The sequence below is a fragment of the Acomys russatus genome, chromosome 32 (assembly GCF_903995435.1).
Source record: "Acomys russatus chromosome 32, mAcoRus1.1, whole genome shotgun sequence".
Classification (NCBI taxonomy): domain Eukaryota; kingdom Metazoa; phylum Chordata; class Mammalia; order Rodentia; family Muridae; genus Acomys; species Acomys russatus.
In genome coordinates this window covers 21,663,382-21,685,915 of record NC_067168.1, presented here as the reverse complement: position 1 = coordinate 21,685,915, position 22,534 = coordinate 21,663,382, and the positions used below count along the sequence as shown (strand labels likewise).

Here is a 22,534-nt window from a genome sequence, read left to right as displayed (position 1 = left end):
AGTTCCTTTCAAGGTCCAAGTCAAGTATATAGAATATACAAACACATGAACACAAGCATGGAAACTAGTTATATAAGATAGATACAGGAGGCTAAGACATCGACATAAAAAATTAAATTATTTTATATATACTTTTATGCATCTTACTTTACACAGTGAAAACTGCCCCTTAGAAAATGCTCAAGGCATCAGGAAGAACACTAATTTATCCTTTTAATGGCCCCAATAACACTCTGTAGAAGTCTTACAATCTCTACAATCTAGCCTCTTAAGAATATTGCAATAAACATCCTTGTTTGTAAACTCTTAAAGCCGCCTCTTCCTTGTCCTCCTTGTCTTTCTCCTCCTCCTCCTCCTTTTTCTTCTTGTACTTGTATGGATTAGACTTTCAGAAGTCACCTTGCTGGGTCAGGAGGGCCTATGGGGCGGAAGTTACACAAAATGATGCTGATTGCTTTCTAAAAGTCTCTCAATGACTTGAGTGCCCACTGGATATGTGTAGAAGTCCACTCTCCTTGCATCCACGTCAACATCAACTGTTAGTTGGCGTTACAACTGCTGCTAAACTGTGAAGGAAAAACAGTATGCTGCTGTTTTATTGTACATTCCTATGACTTCCCTCAAACCTGAACAACTTCTCATGTTTGTAGCCAAGTAGATTTTGTCATCTACAAACTGCCTGGTCTTAGTCTGTGTCCATGTTTCTGTTACTTATTGCCAGAGGGAGTTACCTGTTACAAAGAGGGAGTGATCACTCATTGTCCGCTTGTAAAGTTATTTTCCCAATATATTGCCTCTCCATTGACTGTGTTTATAGTATCGCTTTCCATTTAAAGTTTTTCTTTTTAAATAGGTATTTTTATAAATTATGTTTTCATTTTCATGAAGGTCAATTTATATTCATAGTTTGTCAAAACAGAATTATAAATTTTGTGAAGTTTTTACTTGATTATTATCTTTTAATTCAAGTACATTTTATAAATATCATCTTCTAAAGTAGTCAGTTGTACAAGTAGCATTTAGTTAATCTATCATGTTTTTATTTTTTTAATTCTCATTTATTCTGGGGTATTTTTCTTAATCATCTTTTTTTTTCCTATCATGGGCCATTGCCATCCTCAGTGATTATAATGAATTTTTACAATATTCTTGTGTCTGGCTCGGCAAGTCCTCTTCTACTTTTATTTGACATTAGAAACCTTAAGATAAATTTATCCAGTTTCAATTTGAAAGTACTACGCTTTCCTTCAGAGTATATCATATTAATTTGGGAGAAGGTGACATTTTATGTAAGTATTAGAATATGCTACAGCTTATTCCTGAAACCAATAATGGAGAAGTCTATAAGGAATTAGAAATAGAAAAACCAACAATAACAACAAAAGGCCACGAGAAATCTTAGAGAGAAGGAAGGCTGTTTGGGTTTCTGTGCAATAAAGAGGAAGCAAATGAAGGTGGGAAGAATGGGGCATAGAAAAGAAAATTCAAGAAGCAAAAACAACTAACCTCACTGAATGTCTGCATTTTCTACTTGCATTCCCTTGGAATAACCACTGGCTGTTTCTCTGTTTTTCAAAGCATGCACAGTTAGCCAGGCACTTGGGCAGGTGTTCACTGCAGTCAGATCAGAGCATTACAAAATATTCTGGAGTTAAAAGAATAGACTCTGAAAGCCTCTTTATTTACAAATTCTGGGCCAACAGATTGCTAAGGTGTTTTCCTGTAAGGTCTAAACCCTGTGCTAAACAGTTAGCGGGCACACGGCTTCTCTGCCTGGGACACCAAGTAAGTATCTATTATGGGCAGCTGTCCTCTGCATCAGCAGAAGCTTAGCAGCATCCCTGCCCTCTCAATGTCAGACGCCTCTCCATCCCTCTACACTGGAGTAATACTGATCCCTGCGGCTAATGTTTCCTGAAAGCCAATTATCCCAGGTAACTGGGCTAGAGGAATGTGGGCCAGTGAAAGTACATAGCAGCAGTCCTGTTAACCTACTCCAGTACATGTTGTCAGTTTAATTGTTGATACATCCAAAGGAGCCATGAGGCTTGTGACAGCACAGAAAAGCAACAAGCAGAAACAGCATTATCATAGTCATATCGCGGTTTTATTATTAAATTATTTAATAATTATTGAATTACTTGGAGAGACGGGAAATAAAAATAAGTGAGAGGAAATATAAGGGGCATAAACTGTACTGTTGGTTAGATGGCACAATTGGTAACCTGTCACCTGAGTTCAGTCCCTGGGACTCACATGGTAGAAAGGGGAGAGCTGACTCCTGCGAGCTGTCTCTTACCCTCCACATGCGCACTGTGGTATGTCAACCAATCAATGTCAAAATGAAGAGTTGGAAAAAAAAGAACACAACAGAGACTAGGAGGCTGTAGGATGGTAGATAAATTGATACAGCTGAAAAAGAGAATTAAGTAAATGGGAAATTCCGCAGTGGGGCTCAGCAGACGGAAGCAGAAAGATTCAAGGCACAAGAATACATTGAAAAATATTGAGAGACAGGAGGCAAGAAATAGGGGCACAGTATCTGAATAATGGGCGTCCCAGGTGGGGATTAAACTGAGGATGCCTAGAGATACACGAGTAAACTTCAGATGTTTAAACATAGAGCAATAGGGAAGAAAAGTAACTTTGGCTACACAGTTCTGTATCTAATCAAATAGCTGTTACAATAAGATGGTATAAGTTAACTATTTCCAGGCATACAAGGTTTAAAAAAGATAGTTACACCAAGACTGACATCAGCATGCTTGGAATAAGCTATGAGAACTAAATGGGATGATGTAGCTTGTTGAAGACTTTTTAGTTTTTAAAAAAACAGTCTATGTTGAGAACAGCTGGTAGCAAGTGAAAGAACAGGGCCCGAATTAAAACTTCCACTGCAGGATTTATCTCTTCTCTTATCAATAGTCCTATTATTTAATGTTATAGTTTTTGGTATTAACACTAACCCCAAGATTCTGCTGATGTCGTAACTGTTGTATTCTCCTTCCAGATATTTTGTTGCTATGGTGGGAGGCAGTTCTTGGGCTTGAACCCAGAGCTTCATGTACATTAGGCAAGAGCAAGAACTACATCCTCAAGTCTTTGTGTATTTTCCGTTTTGAGATGGGGTCTAAACTGGCCTTGAGCTCACTTTGTAGGCCAGGCTGGCCTTGAACTTGTGTTCCTCCTTCCTCAGCCTCTTGAGTAGGTGGGATGACAGGCTTTCATCACAAGGGCCAGCTTAAAAAGATGTGTAAACCTAACAGGTTTTGTATATTTATCTTGTACCCAGGCACCATACAAAATGTGACATTTAATATAATATTTGTTTTAGAGACTATAGTATTAACAAAATATATATATATTTTTCTTGATTTCTACTGTATGTGACTTTGCCCTATACCCCTTGCCCCATTTTAATCTTTAGACCACTGTGCCAGTATCTTACATCTGTCCCTCCAGATCCTCATCCATCTCCATCCCCTTGTTCTCTGCCATAGAACCCTAACCACATGATGACAAGAAGTCTCCAGGCCTTCGTTTCCGGTTGTCTGTCCAACGGGGAGTCCAAGGAGAGATCAGAGGAAAGGTGGAAAAGGAAATGTTGATGTTTCTGTCTTGATTTTCACTGCAGTGTTACTTGAAACTGACAGTGTCATTGAATAGAAGCTTCCTCTACAGTGACAAACACTGGGAGCTTCCTCCCACCTGGTTCCTTGGGCCACTTTCTCCTCTAGCCATGGACCTAGGGGTAAGAGTGGTTAATAATCCAAAACATTAGATTTCTTCCCTTATTCTTCTATCTTATTCCCTACACTTCTTTTATAACCATTGCTTTGAGGAAAGTTAGCTATAAATATAGTTTAGAATTATTCAATTTTAAGCTGCTACTTAAGATGATATCTGTTAAACTGTGGCGAATACTTTGAGCTCTGTTTAAACCTGGAATTCGTCTCTAATGTTGCTACATGGTTTCTAATGCCTTTATCTCACTAATATGTCTGATGTTGCATCTTCTTTACTAAACTTACGTAGTAGATGACATTGGGAGATTTTATAAGGACTGGCCACTCTTACATCCGTAATGTATTAAACTTAGTAGTGGGTTGGCCTTTATTTTGTTTTGTTTGTTTGTCTGCTTGTTTTGTTTTGTGTTTTTGTTGTTGTCATTGGTGGTGGTCTGCTTTTGTGGTCCTGGAGTTTGAATCTAGGACCTTGTTCATGATGGGCAAGTGGTTTACCACTGAGCTATCTCTCCAGTCCACTTAACATTACTGTCCTTTTGATGCACCTGTTTGTTTTATTAACATTTACTAATGAATTCCCTGGGAAAGGATAGAGATTAGCCATAGGGTATGCAGTAGTTGTCTCTGAATTCTTATGACTAACCGTGCTGGCTTTTATCTACAAGCATTTTATTTCTAGCTCTAGTATTTACAAGTCTGAGTAGGGTGGATTGCAACTTTCCGCTGTAGTGGTTCTTTTTCAGTAGTTTGATTTCAGCATCAGGATGCTTTCATGCCTCTAAATGACTTGCAATAGTTAAGTCTTGCAAGCGTTCTTTGTTTTTCAAAGTGAGATGTAGTGCAGCTATGAAACCATCTGACCATGGTGCCTTTTCAATGGTGGATATTTTATCACCTTTCTAATCTTTTATTCCAGATTGTTATTTGTTCCCAGGAAAGTTTATAATAATTTTGTCCGTGGTAAGGTTCTTTTCTTGCAAGTTTCCCGGAATATTATTTTGGGCATTGTACTATCTGAGGATCTGACCCCAGGCCACTAGGGAAGGTTTGTGATGGCTGTCTCCTCTGTCTGTGGTGACACTCACGCATATTATATCTCTCCTTGCAGTTGCTCACCAAGTAATCCTGGACATAATTATCTGTTTGCTTTTTGTTGCTGTTTTTATTTTCTATTTTATTAGTCGGGATATTTGTATTTATTAATTCTCCCTTTCTGAAATTTTTAGTTTATTTGACTTTTCTTTATCTGGTCTCCTTTGTTAAGTTCTAAATTCCTTTATAATATCCTTAAGTAACAAGTATATTTAATGCCAAAATTTTCATCTGATTGTCTATTAGGCGTGGCTCCAATGTTCCCTTTTCGCTTTACATCCTAGACATTAAATACTTTCCTCTTGATTTCTTTTAATTTGTCGAAGGGATTCTACTGTCTCCTTTGTTTTTCAGGCAATCTGATGAGAGAATGCTGCTAGCAAATCCTTCATTCTCGTTAGAATCTGTTAATGTTCCTTTGTGGCAAAATACACAGCCAAGTTTTGAAATTTTCTGATGATTAACAAAAATCAGTTTTTCATTAGGGAGGTAAAGACTTATTAAATATCTCATATATCATGTTGATTAGTTACATTATTCAATCCATTATTGTTTTTATTTCTCTATTATAGCTAATTCTAAAAGAGTTTATTGAGGGCACCCAGCATAATTAGCCTTTAATCAGATTCTTCCTGCTTTCCTGAATTTGTAAACATATATTTAGCAGCTACAATGCTGCATGCGTGCTCTGTCTTCCAGCATCACATGTTGCAAAAGGAGAGTGGTGTCCTAGCATCATTTTTGTAGAGGTGATAAAATATCCAGACGAAACGTGACTTAGGGGAGAAGGGGTTAGTTTTTAACTCACAACTCCAGGTATATGGTCCGTCACTGCAGGAAAGTCACAGTGCAAGAACTAGAGACAGCCAGTGACGACACACACACACACACACACACACACACACACACACACACACACAGCCAAAACAAACAAACAAATGAACAAAAACCAGTCCTTGAGGTGGATTCTAAGGTTGTGTAAAGTTGACAATTAAAGGCACTCATCATAAATGGCTTTTTTTCTTTTACATTTATATAGTATTGCTTTACTCAGTTCTCTCTTCTTCTGTGTAATTTAAGACTATCTCCTGGGCATATACTTGAGAATTTCTCATCAATCCTGCCTGAAACTGGATGGGATCAAATGGATCTAAAGGTTAATTCTTTTTATTTGGTTCAGAATAAAATGCTTAGTTTGATACTTAGTGGTAGTAGGTTTTCTTACCTTTTCCTGTGCTAGCTCTCATATTTTTTTTATACGTGACACCTCTTCACTTAGCCAATTCAGTTTCTGAGTTTATCTTCATTTCCATGTTTTAAACTGTTATTTTGTGGGGTAAGATAGATGGCTCAGTGGTTAAGAGTGCTTGCTTCTCTTCCAGCATGGCTGAGTCGACTTCCTACCACCTATACCCAGCAGCTTTCAACTGCCTGTGACTCTAGCTCCATGGGATATGATGCCCTCTTCTGGAAGAAACAGACACCTGCACACACACACACACACACACACACACACACACAAATTTAAACAAATGTTTAAATTTTCCCTTTCTACTTTTCAGGTTTTTTTTTCTACACAACCTGCCATTAATTCAGGCTTCTGTTACAATGGGTGATATTACTTTTCCATTTAACTGTTACTTGGAAAATCATGGATCATATCTACACTTCGTCATTTTAACCTCTCTTCCAAGATCACTGCAGTTGTCCTCTGACTCCCGAAGTAGTTGGGATCCTGGGCATGTACTCTGCTTGTCTGGACTGATCTTCCTCTCTCAGGCTGCTAAGACATCTTGGGCTTTTATTGTCTTTGTTAGTTTCCTGGAGCTCCTCTGTGTTAGCAGCTCTCTTAAGTGTCATGCTGAAACACAATGGCTAGCCCTTAGGCAGCAGATGAAAGCCACCACACTACCCAGGAAGCCAGGGGGGAGGGGAGGCAGGGGGTTGGGGGGGGGCCCAAGTTCACTAACGTTAGATCTACAACAACCTCTGCCCTCTTCCTACCACAAAGGGCCAAAGGTCACAGATTTACAACACACACTTTTCTTACATTCATGACTCTCTGGTTCCTGTGTGAAAGCTCCTCTACAGCAAACATAGGTGTCTTGATCCTCACACTGCTCACACTACAAAAAAAGCCCCTTCTACAGGAACAACCCAGAGCCAGAATTCAGGGGCATCTGGGAACCAAGAGCTTAGGGAAGTCATAGAAACAATAAACAGAGTAACAAAAAGATGGAGAGGCTGGTGACAGTTGCCATTCTCCCAGAATCCACTGCTGAGCCTCAGGAACAAGCCCTCTAGACTAATGGTAATATTGGTTTAGTTACATGTCTCCTAGCTGTGACAAAACTATTTCACATAACCAACATAATGAAGGGTCTAGTTTGGCTCCCAGTTTGAGGATGGCGGGAGCATGCGGCAGCTAGCCACACTGTGTACACAGTCAGGAAGTAGAGAGAGAAAGGCAAATGCTGATGCTTGGATGTCTCCTTCTCTGTTCAACCCAGGATCCAACCCATGGAGTAGTGTCACACACTCAGGGAGGTCTTCCCTGCCCAGCTGGAAGCATCCTGCACCCTCATAGATATATTCAAGGGTATTTTCATGACGATTCTAAGTTTTCTCACATATATGAACATTTTTTTAAATACAGGATTTCATAAGGTAACCCAGGCTACACTGGAACTTGCTAAGTGGCCCAGGTTGCTCACAGATCTTGGATCACCCTGCCTCTTGTCTCCCAAGTGATGGATTACAGGCATGAGTTCTCTTCCAGTTCGTAATGCCAGCTTTGCAAATGATTGTTGTAGAGCCAAATTACCCAGCTCTAAACCTTTGTCAATTCTCTGTAAGTAAAAATGTTAGATTACATGATCCTTAAAGTCTCTTTTTAGAAAAACGTCCTACAATTTTATTATTTTAAATTACTTTTAAAAGCAACGAGCACATACTGTCCAGATTCTTGAATCCATAGTAAGTTTGGGAAATATTAGCCTAATTACATATTGCTAATATTTAAGAATTGCATTAGTTCTAAATTATTACCATAGCATGTTGAAACTTTAGTATCCTAAAACAACACAAGTTTAGCCTCTTTTAGTTGTATAGGTAAATCACAACACAGATCACAGAAGAATAAAACTAGAGTGGGGCTGCAATCCGTGCTGGAGTTTTGAACTTGCACTGTCTCTCATAGTCTCAGGTGTTTGGACCCCCCCCCCCCCCCCGGGTGTCCAGCTGCTGCTGCTGTGGTGGTGGAAGGCTGTAGCATCTGTAGGAGACGGACCTTCTCTGGATGAAGCAGATAACCTGAGCAGGCCTTCAGATTTTAGAGCCAAGCCCCACGTCCAGTCCCATAGGAATGATGCTATAATGTGGTCAGTTGCATCACACTCCAGCTATGGCTTCCCTGCCACAACAGACTGTAAGCCGAAGTAAGCATAGTCTTTTTCCAGCTGTTTAATGTCAGATGTCTTGTCAGAGTCATAGAAAAGTAACACAAGGCTTCAGGGACAATCAATTCCCTTGAGCATCCCAGCTGGTAGTATCTGCCATATATACACTTTGGATCATGGGTCCCTTCCTCCACCTTCAGCATCGACATTTTATCTTCCTGACCTTTCTATTAATACTCAACATCTTCCTCTAATCAAAGCCAGGGAGGGGTCTTCAATCTGTGGAGTCTCACATGATTAGAGAGGGTAATTTCCTCAACTCAAGGTGCTTAACTTAATCACATACACAAAGCCTCTTGGGCCAAGAGAGTCAAAGCGGTCCCGTTCATAGGTTCTGGGGACCAGGGCTTTCCAAGGCCATCACTTCACCTACCACAAAAAGATGTTCTTAGTAGTTTGGGTGCAATAATAGAATGCTGGTTAAATTTAATACATGCTTATCGTGGAAGTTTGCTTACGGGTTGCTCATTTGAACAACAGGATTGAGAATGCCTTGTATAGTCCTTTTTGATATTAAAGGAATGGTTTAGTATAACCTACATAGGATAATTCATTGCAGGAAGAATGATAGATGAAGATTTGGAAGATAGGATAGAATTAGAAAAAAAACAAATATGCCATTTTCCCATTCCTAATGGAATGAGCTTAACCCAGACCATAGGGAACTGTAGCCAACAAGGCTGGTGGGGAAGCCAACTGACACTTAGAGAAAGGGGGCAGAGGGTGGGGAGCAGGGGCAGAGCAGAGAGCACACTGTCCGGTCCAGAATGAGGTTTTCCCTGCCGAAGTGACCTCATTTCTTCAACAACTACACAAAAGATGCGGTGTCAGGGGCATGCCTCTGCCTCTGAGCTAAGATAGAAGGTGGGGGTATGCCACCTGCGTGCCACCTGCGGATCTCAATGGGGTTCTGACTACGGACAAAATGAACAATCTGGTTATCTCTCTGAAAGTGAACAGATTTTATTTGGCAACAGCGGTGGATTCTGAAACTCTTTGCAAGCTTTTTGCAAGGGTTTGAAAGTTTTTTTAGCAAGATAATGGCTCTTGTTCATGCTTGTACATGATTCTAGATACTTAGTGGTAAAATGACACTATTTAAATTTAATGACAATATCTAAATTTAATTTTAAGAATCATTATCTTCTACCAGTGGAAACCGAAGTGCAAGTGTTACTTGTTTCTTAAAGTAAAATCACATTTTATACATGACACTTCCTACTTTAATCACGCAGCCCTTAAAGGAAGGCAGCCATCCAGGGCAGAAGTCCACTAAGGACAAAGAATCCAATACAATTTCCAGAAAGAAAAAAAAAAACAAGCAAAAATGCGCTCACCTTACTGTATTACACTGACAGCAACACCACCACCTTCATCTCAGTGTCATCATAAAACAACTGTTGAAACATGTGTCAGCTCACTTACTCTCAAAAACAAACCTTTAACTAAATCTTATTCCCTACTTTATGAGTGGGGAAACCGAGGTTCATGGAGCTCAGACAGCATGCAGACTTTAATATGAGCCTTGCACACTCTGCAGGTTGCTCTTAAGCAACAATTATGTGTACTATACAGTCTATAGCAGCAAGCCCTTTGTACTCTGAGACAGCTGTAGGCCTTTTCTTAGATATAGTCAGTAAATGTCATTTAGCAATGACAATGGCAAATCAATGAATCATATTGAATACTGTGGTTTTCCCTGCTTAATTGGAGAACTGAACCAATAATCTACACCAGCTAGTTTTAAACTTTAAACCTCATGCAAAGCGTTATGGGCTGTATTTTTCCAGCTGACTGCATGGGTAATCTCCATTGACTTCTTTAACATAAACATTTATTTCTGGTATTGAGTTTATCCAATTTAGGAACATCGAGTTCTCAACACATTTTGAAATGGGACTAACATAACGTAGATTGTCAGATTTGCTGGGTTTGTAACAAACTGTATTTTAAAAAACCACTAATAGTTATTACACATACACACACACACACACACACACACACACACACACACATGTCTGAGGCTGTTAAGCCTTTTATTTATGTTCTGCTAAGGAGAGAACCAGTTGAAACCCTTGGGCTGGAGGTTATTGAAGCTGCCTTTCTCCAAATCAGAGGCTGCAGTATTTGTGAGTTTAGAAGGCACATTCATGGTATTTATATCATGCCTTTTCTCTTAGCTTTGCTTCTGAAGCATGGGCGTAAATCAGTTTATGGGTCATTATGCATTACACTGGAAACACTGAAACAGAGATTTTTTGGAAGGAAAATTGCTAGATGTATTAGTTTTTTTTTTTTTTAGAATTCACATTCCTTTTTTAAAATTTAATTTTATTAATTTATTCATATTATATCTCAATGGTTATCCCCTCCCTTGTATCTTCCCATTCTTCCCTCCCATTTTCCCCTTACTCCCCTCCCCTACGACTGTGACTAAGGGGGACTTCCTCCCCCTTTATATGCTCATAGGGTATCAAATCTCTTCTTGGTAACCTGCTATCCTTCCTCTGAGTGTCCCCAAGTCTTCCCATTCAGGGGACGTGGTCAAATATGAGACACCAGAGTACGTGTGAAAGTCAGACCCCACTCTCTACTCAACTGTGGAGAATGTCCTGTCCATTGGCTAAAAAAAAAAAAAAAAAGAACTATTAAAGAAATTAGAAATTAATAGCTCTTTTTTAAAAATTTATTTATTTCTGTTTTATGTGCATTTGTGTTTTGCCTGCATGTATGTGTACAGACAGTTGTGCGCTGCCATGTGGGTGATGGGAATTGAACCCAGGTCCTCTAGAAGAGCAGTTAGTGCTCTTATTAGTCCAATTTCATGAAATATAAATTATCTGTGTTTCAACGAATGCCATAATCCACCTAGTGTCCTGAGCTTTAGTCAGTGTCATATTGCTGTAAAGAGACACCATGACCACAGAAACTCTTGTAAAGGAAAACATTTCACAGGGGCTGCCTTACACTTTCAGAGGTTTAGACCATTATCATCATGGTGGGAGGCATGGCAGCACACAGGCAGACATGGCGCTGGAAAAGTAGCTTAAGAGTTTCATATGCAGATCCTCAGGCATCAGGAAGAAAGAGAGCAACTGGGTCTGGTTTGAACATTTTAAACCCCAAAGCCCACCCAGGTGACACACTTCCTCCTACAGGATCACGCCTGCTCCAACCAGACCACACCTCCTAATCTCTGTCAAGTAGTATATTCCCTAATAACCAAGCTTTCAATTCCATGAGCCTCTGGGGACATTCTTAGTCAAACCACCACACCCTGTAAGCATGCCTGATTCTTTTATTTAACTTTAAATTATTGTGGTGTTTTTATTAAGGATCATGTATTTGGTTTACAACATTTCCCATTGCTCTGCTGAAGCAATATAGCTGCAAGCCATACACATAATTTTAATTTTTTTAGTGGTCATATTAAAAAGTAAAAATAAACGGGTGAAATTAATTTTAATAGCATACTTTATTAACCTGTTATTAGATGAGTAATATTTCAACATGTAATTAATGTTAAAAAAAAACATGTCCCATGGGTATATTTTAGGGGCACAGCACCTGCCCAACGAGCTTAAGGGCCAGGGTTCTGTCCCCAGTACCATAGAAACAACCATATTATTATTTTGAAAATCGTGAATGAGATACTTTTTAATCTTAAGTCTTTGAAACAGAGAGCACATTTATGCTTATAGTATTAATTGACTAATCCTGTCACATTCTAAGTGCTTAGTAGTCCGGTGCATTTGGTAAACTAACAGAAAAGAATGTAGACCCCACCTTCGCTAATTTGACCCAAGTCCAAGACAGCCTGTAGTGATTCTCCTGGAGAAACAGCAGAGTCTATGAAGCCAGAGGTACCCTCCAGTTTTGAGTCCTGAACTAATAATTCTGGAGCTCAATGTGTGGCAGCCGTATTTGCATCCCAGTGCAGCTGCAGCATATAAAATGAAGACTTTTTAATCCAAAGAAGAAATATAGAAATTGATGAAGTGCAAAAATGCACAGATCACACGTGCTCGAATGAGCAGCTTCCTGTGGACCTTGCAGGAAGTGTCGGTCTTGTCAAATGCCAGGATAAGATTCTAGAATTCTCTGGGTAACTACTTAATACATGGTATAGTGTGCAGAGTCCTTCCTTTTCCCAAAGGAAGCTATTGCTTTGAGTAACTTCCAACCTAAAATACCTATATCATTATTACATTTTCTGCAGGTCCATAAACCATGGCTTGGTTTTCTCAGGTAAGTATTAACCTAACTACTCAGTGAATAGGGAGAAAGTAATTCTGCCTACTTGGTTTGAGAAGAAAGACACACATTTTCATTGTCTCTTTGCAGAAAACAGAAACCAATGGTCTATGGGCCTTGTGTGGGAGGTTCTGCTATATACCTGGAGTTTGGCCTGTAACTCGTGTCCTTGTCCCTTCCAGGGCATGAAACATCTGATTACTGACATGTTCAACTGTTTTACATTTTGAGAGCTCCAGACCTGGCTCTTTTAGTTTCTTCCACCAACATATCCATTAATTTAATGAAAAGCCACCATTCTGGATCCTAGACATATTAGCTTTAAAAGGCAGGTGAAAAGCTTTCCTACCTAGGGAGCAGATCATAAATAAACAGATAAATAGATCGATAAAAATAACTGATTGGTAGTGGTAAGTGCTGTTGGGAGATCAAGGGACCAGGATTTGGAGGTGATTAGGGCAAGAGGCTGGGCAAAGCTGACACTACCTCAAAGATGGACACTTGAGTAGAGACCCTAAAGGAGATGGAGTAGGAAGAGTGACAACCCAAGTGAGGCAACATCAGGACCAGCCATTTTTTAGGCCTGTGGCTCTGCTGGTGACCCCATGTGTCTTCATGGTGCTTAAAGACCCCTTTCTTATCTTACCTACCACACTGAAAGGGCATTTAGATCTTAGTCAAAACCATAGCCTTGGGAATTCTAAATTTACCAAATGGTCCCAAGCAGGAAGAGGCAGGAATAGAGAGTGGGCAGCAACAGGACCTGTTACAGGCCTGGCTATCTCAAAGGAGGAGGATTGTTAAGGCAGACCTTCGTTCCCCGTGTTGGGCTACGTTTCAATTTCTTTGTTCTTGCCACATCTTTTTGATCCCCTTATTCAGAACTTGACCTGAACAAAAGCTGACTCAGGACTGAGTGGATGCTCGTGCACCCTGCTGTCTAGCCTGCCCCGTCCCTTTCAGGGTCTGTCCCTAGGTGTACACAACCTGTCCCAGCAGCCACAAGGGCCTCATCCATGAGGCAAGATGAATCAGATTATGGCCCAATTATACTAGCTAGCCTAGGAGATTTGCTAGCTGGGGAAAACCAAAACTAGCCAGAGAGAGTCTGAGACGGCAGGAAGAGTTAAGATCTGAGGGTGATACATCCGGGTAGGTAAGAGCCCCTGCCTCGGATGCAGCGAACCGGGAAACATCAGGTCTGGAGAACACAGGTTCTCTTTTCATAAATTAGTGAGTCAGGAGGATTTAGGCAATAAATGAATAATTGTGGGGTAAGGTTAACTAAGTGTTTTAAGGTTATTGAAGTTCTTAAATTACACCAATTTAGCAGAGAGTGGGTTCAATGTGTTTTAATATAACAATTAGCTCTCGGTAAAGGAGCGGAACCCAGGACTCCTGCGCATGTGCCTCAGGCTCCTGCTGTGTGAAATCATGACAGCATTTTACCGAACATGAACGGAGATAGAACCCCAAGCTATCCAGCTGACTGTCTTTGGGTTGGTTTCATATTTTCTTTTAAAAACTAAGGTTTATTTTAAAAGAAAACTCACAGAAATAAGAATTACACGCTGCTAGAGCTGAAAGGGCGTAGGGGCCATGGCTGGAACTTTCCATTTTACAGATGAAGAGGCAGCGTCTTCATCTGAGGTGGGAAGGCAAGAGATTGCATATCTTCCACCTGCAAGAACCTGTGAAATCTAAGGAAGCGAAGTGACTGCACAAAGTCACACAGCTGGCGCACAGTGGACGCAGAAGGCAGACTCTGTGCCCTGGGTTCTTCTCCTGGCTGTTGGCCAATGTTAGATTGTTAAAGGACTCTTCTTAGTTGCTTCACACAAGGCAGGGAAGTAACCATTTACTAGGCTGTACTCTCCCCTGTGCCCTGTTCCCCCAAAGAACAACCCCCGCCCCCAAGCCCTGCCCCATTTCAGTTACTTTTTCTGTGTAGCTTAAACATAATCTTAGGAATATTATGCGTAACAGAAGGAACAACACTTCGACACAAGGCAGATGTGCGAGGAGACAGCCAAGTCAGTCAGAATTCAGCACACTCAGGCTGTAGCAATAACCTCAGTGTTGAGACCAGGAAACAATGATTACAGTGCTCTGCAATACATGCATTTGGGTAAAAAGTGACCTGAAAGGCAGGAGGCTCACATTTAGCTGAAGAGTATGGCCCTAACGAGCTAGAAACTCACTAGGGATGAAATTCTTTGTCTTGAGCTTATGTTTCTAGCTGCTGCCAAGCCACCTCTGCATTTCCCCGGGGCCTATGATATGGTGTGGAATCATTCTGAAAAAAGCAATGTAAATCTCTCAGCAGTGATGATATAGCCAAGTTATGCCTCACCCGGGGGTGAGGGGTGGGAGGTGGGGGGTGGGGTAGAGCAGTCCATCTCTACACCACATAGATCTCCGATTCCCACATCTACACCCTGGGCTCCAAACCAGAGCTTGAAAACAATTTTTTTCATATGTCTCCTCCACATGTAAATGAATGTCCAGTCTTACTCATAAGAGAAATGCTTGAGTAGACCACAGGGAGACGGAAATCCCTAACCTACGGGGGACCCTAAGTTTGCCTTGGCATGCCTGTGAGGAAAATGAAACTCCTTAGATCGCTAACGTGAACGCAAACTGGCACAGGGTCTAGGGAAGAATTTTAGGATCTAAGAATAATTATTTCTCCATCTATTTCTAGATACCAATCTCAGAGACACACTGGAAACACAAGAAAAGCTGTTCACTTAAGAGCTTTTAACTGCAGCACCGTTACTCATTTAAAAGCATAAGAAAACACCTGCAAATGTCCATTGATGGGAGATTGGCTAAACGATGGCCTATTCCATAGCTGTAAAAGCGTGGGAGAAAGATCTTTAGATGCTGCCGATGTCCAAAGTGCTGTTAATTAAACAAAATGAAGACAAAGAGCCAGTACAACATAGTGTATACTACAGGGTGTTTATGATTGTATATACGCCTAAATTTAAAAATGGAAATTTAACCCAACAACTATCAAAATGTCTCCAAAGTTAGGACAGAGGGGACAGGGATGGCAACTAGGCTCTCCATCTCCACCCCACTGTGGGTTTTCATTCTGAATCCTCGAGATATTTAATCTAATTTTAAAACAAAGCAGAAAAGGCACAGTGAGGAAGAGGCATTACTGTGATGGACTGGATGCTTAACCGCACATTGGAATCACTTCAAGGGATTTAAAAACAGAATAACTTTTAACTGCATCCCAAGTGGGGAATACTTAAAGGCTAAAAATAACCACATGAAATCTTAAGCCATTTTCAGTTGTTATATTTTTAGCAATAATGTATGTGAGATAATTTTGAGAACATATATTTTAAGCAAGTAAAAATTACATTAATGCAGTAGGAGGAAGAAAAAGAGGCAGAAGGGAAATGTGCAAATTAAAATTCAAGGCATCATAATACAATTTCTATAATCCTAAAACCAAGCTGAAAACATTAAAAATGAATTTGTGGTATAGCTTTGCCTAAACATAGATGGTCTAAAAAGAGTGACCTATGCAATGGTAATGAAAATGCCGAGTTGCAAAACTGGTCCTTAAACAAATTTTTTTTCTTAAAAGATCCACGGCTCTTTGGAGAGATGGCTAACTTTTAAATTGAGAGAGAAGTCATAGAGGATAAGGATGGAACATCAGACCGACCTAGATGCAGGAAGTTCATCAACAACCACGAAGGTCATGTCTAACGATACAGGAAACATGAAGATTCCCCCTGCCCCAACCTTGTGAAAATGAAGTGTTTTAGTCATAAAAAGGAGTAACCAGCACAGACTGCAACATAACAGTTATGTTAAAATCCATACATTCAGAAAGGCATATTTTAAAAACCCATCTTGGTGGACATATGTAAAAGATGCCATGGAAACAGCCCGTTATTTTGGAAATTAGTAACTTAGAGGACATTATCAATCATTTGTTCTGCTTGGCTCTTGTTTATATTATACCATGGAGTGCGCAAGTAGTTGAACCGGGAAGCTTTTGAGGAGACTATACTGAATTAAGCAGTGACCATCAGTGGGAACTGGGGCAGCAGTGGGTAGACAGAGAACTGTGATCTATAGAACTTGCCAATCTGCCTGTGCCTATGAATTAGCTAGGCTCACTATTAAGTTCTAAGGTGTGAGATTGAGCCTGACCATGTGCAGCCATAATGTATTTGATGGCAGCACTGCATCACTGGTCAGAAGGTGTTGGCTGCTACCATCTTCTGCGTCTAGTGTTTCCTTGTTGGACATAAGCAGTCCCACAGAACAGCCTTGGGCAAGGTGACTCTGTAAGCAGGATGGAGTAGAATGAAACCAAGACAACTACAGAATCATCTCTAAACGTAAGTACCGCACTTTGTCCAAGCCAAACTGACAGAACATCCCCTGTCCTAACCATCAAGAGGAAAATGGCTTCTTTGTCAATTATAGATTAGCCTTAGTTTGGTCTTAGCTCTTTTAAAACTTAACCAAGTGGCTATTACAGAACTACGTTTACTTTCTGATACATCTAATACAGAGCGAAATCTTGACTCTCTAAAATTCTGCTCTAAGCATCACAAATGGAAACGCAAGTCCCATCATCGCAAGTCCCTGTCTTCTCACACCATCTGAGATATCTATCCCACGACTCCCTGCTGTCTAGTGAGGCTTGCTAATGCTGTGGTGAAATACCACGGGCAAAGCAACTTGAGGAGGAAAGGGTTTGTTTGGCTCGTGTGTCCACATCATTGTATATCACCAAAGGAAGTCAAGGAAGGAATTCAAACAGGGCAGAAAACTTGGAGGCCATGGAGGAGTGCTCCTTACTGGCTTGCTCCTCATGGTTTTCTCAGCATCTTTTACTACAGGCTCTAGGACCACCAGCCTAGTAGCAGCCCCACCAACAATGTGCTGCCTGCTCGCCCCCCCCCCCCCACTCAACCACTAATTAAGAAAATGTTCTGTAGGCTTGCTTGCCTACAGCCCAATCTTATGAAGACATTTCTTTTCGGTTGAGGCTTCCTCTCTTCTAATGACTCCAGGTTGTGTCAAGTTGACAGAAAACTAGCCAGCACACCCTCACTGAGCATTCTCTTTCATTGTATCACATACAAAATCCATTTTGTTCACCCTCAGGAACATTCTGGTAGTCCCTGCTAGAATGGTAGTTCATGGCCGTGATGGAGTAAGCTGACAGCAGAGTTGCCATTCACCACTTGCCTTCTAATGTGATGCTCCCAGCATCATTTCTTAAAGAAATCATGATAGAAAAAACTTGAACCTGATTCTGATTGAGCCTCTAGCTTTAACCAAAAGAAACACTGGGCACACAGGAACCTTTTAAGGAACCATATTCCATTTACTCATAAAACAATCACTTCTTTTTCTTTCTTTTCCTAACCAACAAATAAGTAGCACAGCAAGTTGAGAGGACCTTAAGTTTAAACAAAGCTCAGCAGACAGAGTGACACATTAGGTGTCCTCTTTGGATATGATTTGTATAAACTACTAAAACAAACAAATAATGCCGAAAACAACAAGTGAACTGAGGATATTTAAACAGTGACCAGAGGTTTTTCGCATTATTAAATCAGGATCATGAATTGTCGTAGGTTTTATAATGACAACAACAGCCACTTTCTGGGTATGTGATACTTGAAACTCACTTTAATGCAATGCAGTCAAAATAAACCAGAGCTTCCTGGAGAGCGTGTGCTCATATTTGGCCACTGAAAGGTAGGTGGGATCCTCTTTACTCCAATCCCTATCTTTGATGTATTTTAAAAGTTCCATAGCAAACAATATTTACAGTGTCTTTAAACTACTTAATCTAACAGATGATTTTTGAAAGAAGGTGTGTTGAATAGAGCAAACTGAGGACAACGGCTCAGAGTGGCTCTCTGTTCAGGAGGATCAATAACGGCTTTAGAAGGTCCCTTCTACTGTGGAGATTGCTTTCTGACCCATTTCTCGGGAGCCGCCTGATATCACCTGCTTCTCTTCCCTGTATTTCTTGACTTTTTATTTAATTCCCTTACAGATGTGTCAATGGCCTGTGATGAGCAATGAAGAATTATTACCAGGGAGACAAGATGACGGCTTGCGGAGAAACCGTCAATTTGAATGTTCGACTCTTCAAAGAAAGAAATGCGTTATTTGAGCAGTTACCTGGATCAGTAGCAGACATCAGCGAACCAAAAAATAAACAGTCAGTGAAATGGAAGTCTCCGCTGTTCAGCTGGCCCGCATGCACCATGGCCGTCACAAAGCCATACATAATTAACCTGTAAAAGAGAAACAGAAGACCTTTAAACAGCAAGCTGGATTCTGTGTAAAGCTTGCTATCTCTCAGAGAAGATTCTAATGTGCTTTCTAGATATACACCCTGCCTAAACCACCACCATCCTGTCAAGCTCGTGGCCACTCTGATCCCTCAGCTCTGAGCTATACTTTCATCGGGACTACCGCAACCCACCCGTTCACCCAGCAAATGGTTAACAGAACACTTGATAGCATGTGCCATGGAAAAGAAGGTGGGCTCCAAAGATGTAAAAAAAAAAAAAAAAATCATCAAACGTGGCAGGCACAGCAAAGCATGCCTACAAACCAATATAATTGAAAATCAGTAATAGTCCTTAGAAACTGCAGACCAACTGATCTCTAGACAAATGTTGAAATCCTCACACACTTTTGCGGTTTAGCTTTTAAAAATTGTGCTGAGGTTGTGGGTGTGGCAAAAAAGGGGGGGTGGGCTAAATATCAGCTATTAGAATTTAATGATTTCAACAGTGATACAGACACTTTTAATTCTCTTGATAGAACTACATCCTTAAGGGGATATTTAAGATAGAGCTGCATTTGAACATTCAAGCTATCTGATCATTGTAGGGCATTATTAAAACTGTTTAACCCTCAATGCACTGTTCATCAGCTAGAATAACAGCACTGGCACACAGAGACTTTAGAGGATGAATAAAACAAGAAATGTCTGGTGTCCGGTGCTCTCAGCCCTCTCAGGAAGCTGCTTACTTTGCTCCTGACTGTGGAGACGGGCAGAATTTGTTTACAGTATCTGCCTCTTCACATGCTTTAATTAACTTCATCCACGTCGATCCTGTAAGGTCGACACTTTCTATTCACACTTGAGAAACTGGAACACAGTGTGATGCAGCAACTTGCTTAACATGGCAAATTAAGCAGGATGCTTGGGCTTGAGCTAAGCCAGCCTGGTCCCAGTGCTGGAGATTTTAGTCTCCACAATGTGTTACCTGAAGAATGGCTTTAATGCTTTCCACTATACTACAGGCTACCTCCTGTGATGGACTCTTAGCCATGCCATGAAGTAATCACTCCACAGCAGTAGTCCTCAACCTTCCTAACATGGTAACCTTTAGTACAGTTTCCCACGTGGTAGTGACTCCCAACCATGAAATTATTTTTGTTACTACTTCATAACAGTAATTTTGCTACTGTCACAAATCATGACGTAAATATCTGATATGCAGGGTATCTGACATATGACCCCTGTGGAAGGGTCATTTGACCCCCAAAGGTGTTGTGAATCACAGGTGGAGAACCAGAACCTTTGCTCTAGAGTTCATTCTACAGTCCAAAGAGAAGCTCTGGAGTGATCCAAACACTTGAGGCTAACACCGTCCTCTGGATTGCACTATGGAATGGGTCCACAGTGAGCTAGAGATAAGACACCCAATATGGCTTTGCAGAGTAGGCATTGAATCTTAACCAGACTGAACATACTCAATATTAGTAAACACTGTGCCAGTATGGTACAGCCATAGGCAAGTCCAAGGCCCGTACGGTGGACAACTTCCCCAGGAGGCCTCAAACTGGCTACCAAGTGCAAAATCTCCCACCAGATCCAGGGAAGCTTCATTCAGAATACTTTTTTTTGTTTAACATATATTTTTTACTGAACTCCTACTACATCAGGCCCTCTATTAAGGATTATCTGCCATGTGGTAGTATAGGTTAGGGATAGATGCCCTTCCCACCCCCACCCCCTTGCAACCTGTGGCAGGTGGGAGAGCTGGCTCTGAAGTCACAAGAGCGAGAGAGTTGGCCTGATGTGAGTAGCCTACATTGCCACCTAACACTATGGTGAAGTCCTGACCAGTGCTGTCACAGATGACTATATCCGAGTTCATGCCCCTACAGTAGTAGGGGTCTATGATGAAGTCTATGTCCAATCTTACCACTAAAGGCCACGTGGGCAGCCCTGGTCTGGGATGCCCACTGGGGTCATGTAGATGGCTGACGGTTGAGCAGAGTTGGTCATGCCCCTCGCCTGGGTAGCATGGGAGAGCTGCCTCTGGTGGAGGGGGTGCAGAAGAGCCATCCTGCCCCTTGCCAACTGCCACAGGTAGGATAGCTGGTCCCACCCTTCACCTGAGCAAAGGAGAAAAGCTAACGGGCAGACCAACTTAACTACCACCTAGGCCCAGATCTAGGACTTTGAGCACCACCCCCACCATCTGCTCCATCTATGAACTGCTGGAGTGCATGAAGGGGCCAGTCCTGCAGCACCAAAGCTGCAGAATCTCCATGACACGGGGCAACAGGCTATCTGAGAGGAATCATAGTGAGGATCCAATACTGATAGTCTAGCAGAAACCAGAGGTCTCAAACCTCTTTGCAATGAATATTTGCAAGTAAAGATGTTTGGGCAAAGGGTATACTGTGTGACACACCATGGCCCATTGCAGCTTTCATATGAGATGGTTGTTGTTGTTTGGTTGTTGTTTGTTTTCTTTTGGTTTTGGGGGATGGGTAGGTTGCAAAGGCAGAGAGATGAGGAGAGATGAGGAGAGATGAGGAGAGATGAGGAGAGATGAGGAGAGATGAGGAGAGATGAGGAGAGAGGCTTGAGATGCATGATGTGAAACTCATACAGGATCAATGGAAAGTTAAAAAAAAAAAAAAGAATTAATGAACCAAGATCTGTGCCTTCACTGAGCATACATTTAGTGGGGTGGGCAAAAATGAAATCATCAGAAATGTAAGCAATATCTGTTGTCTATACCATTCCTGTGGTTGGAATCTGGAAGTACGGGCAGCCCTGTGGCATTTTGGACAACACAATTTGGATAGAGGAATGACCTTTCTTAGCCTTTCTTTCAGCCCTTTTTCTCATGCCAGCTTCACAAAGGCCCTTGCTCATTTGAACTGTACTTCAAACACTGAGCATCACCAGGCTGCCAAACCACGATAACAAACACTACAATGATCATGTCCCTGAATTCTGCATCTACACTAGCTAATTTTATAGGAAGCGGAACTCAGAGTTGACGTGTGTTTATTGCATGTCATTCAGAAGCTGCTAATTTGTTAAAGAGAAAACTACACAAATACCTGATGCCTATGCTTAGTGAAGCTAAGAGGAAGCTAAAAGCCATATTTGTAAAATTGCTATAAACAAAACTGATGTCCTTAAATAAGTCAGAATGACACTTAAAAGTACTTATATTAAGGTAGTCTATAGTTCATCAAAATTTTTTATGGATTAATATCAATAAATTAATCAAACCTGGCCAGGCAGTAGTGGCACATGCCTTTAATCCCAGCACTTGGGAGGCAGAGGCAGGCAGATCGCTGTGAGTTTGAGGCCAGCCTGGTCTACAAAGCGAGTACAGGACAGCCAAGGCTACACAGGGAAACTCTGTCTGGAACCAAAAAACCCCACAAAAATTAATCAAACCTCCTCTGAAGCACGTGTGTTCAATTTGTTTCAGATCACAAGTATTTATTATAGCAAAAATTCAAAGACAATTACAGCAGATATGGCTGACCAATACTTAACATTAAGTTTATGTACAAAAATATGTTGAGTATGGAAATTTTAGTATTAAAATTTAATAAATAATACATTGGAAAATTTAAAGTTGAATAAATGTAGGCATTAGTCCAAGCATGAAAACTGAAAACACGTGTTCTGGCTAGGTGTTGTTAACACAG

The 22,534-nt window shown here is 40.9% G+C and overlaps 1 protein-coding gene across 1 annotated transcript in view; it reads right to left on the bottom strand.

The window, feature by feature from the left end:
• The window catches only part of Slc9a9 (solute carrier family 9 member A9), a 565,142-nt gene that overhangs the window by 409,256 nt on the left and 133,352 nt on the right, over positions 1–22,534 (bottom strand). The window contains exon 5 of the mRNA XM_051140492.1: positions 18,731–18,846. Within this exon, the coding sequence (XP_050996449.1) occupies positions 18,731–18,846 (116 nt within the window). The remainder of the gene's footprint in view (positions 1–18,730; positions 18,847–22,534) is intronic.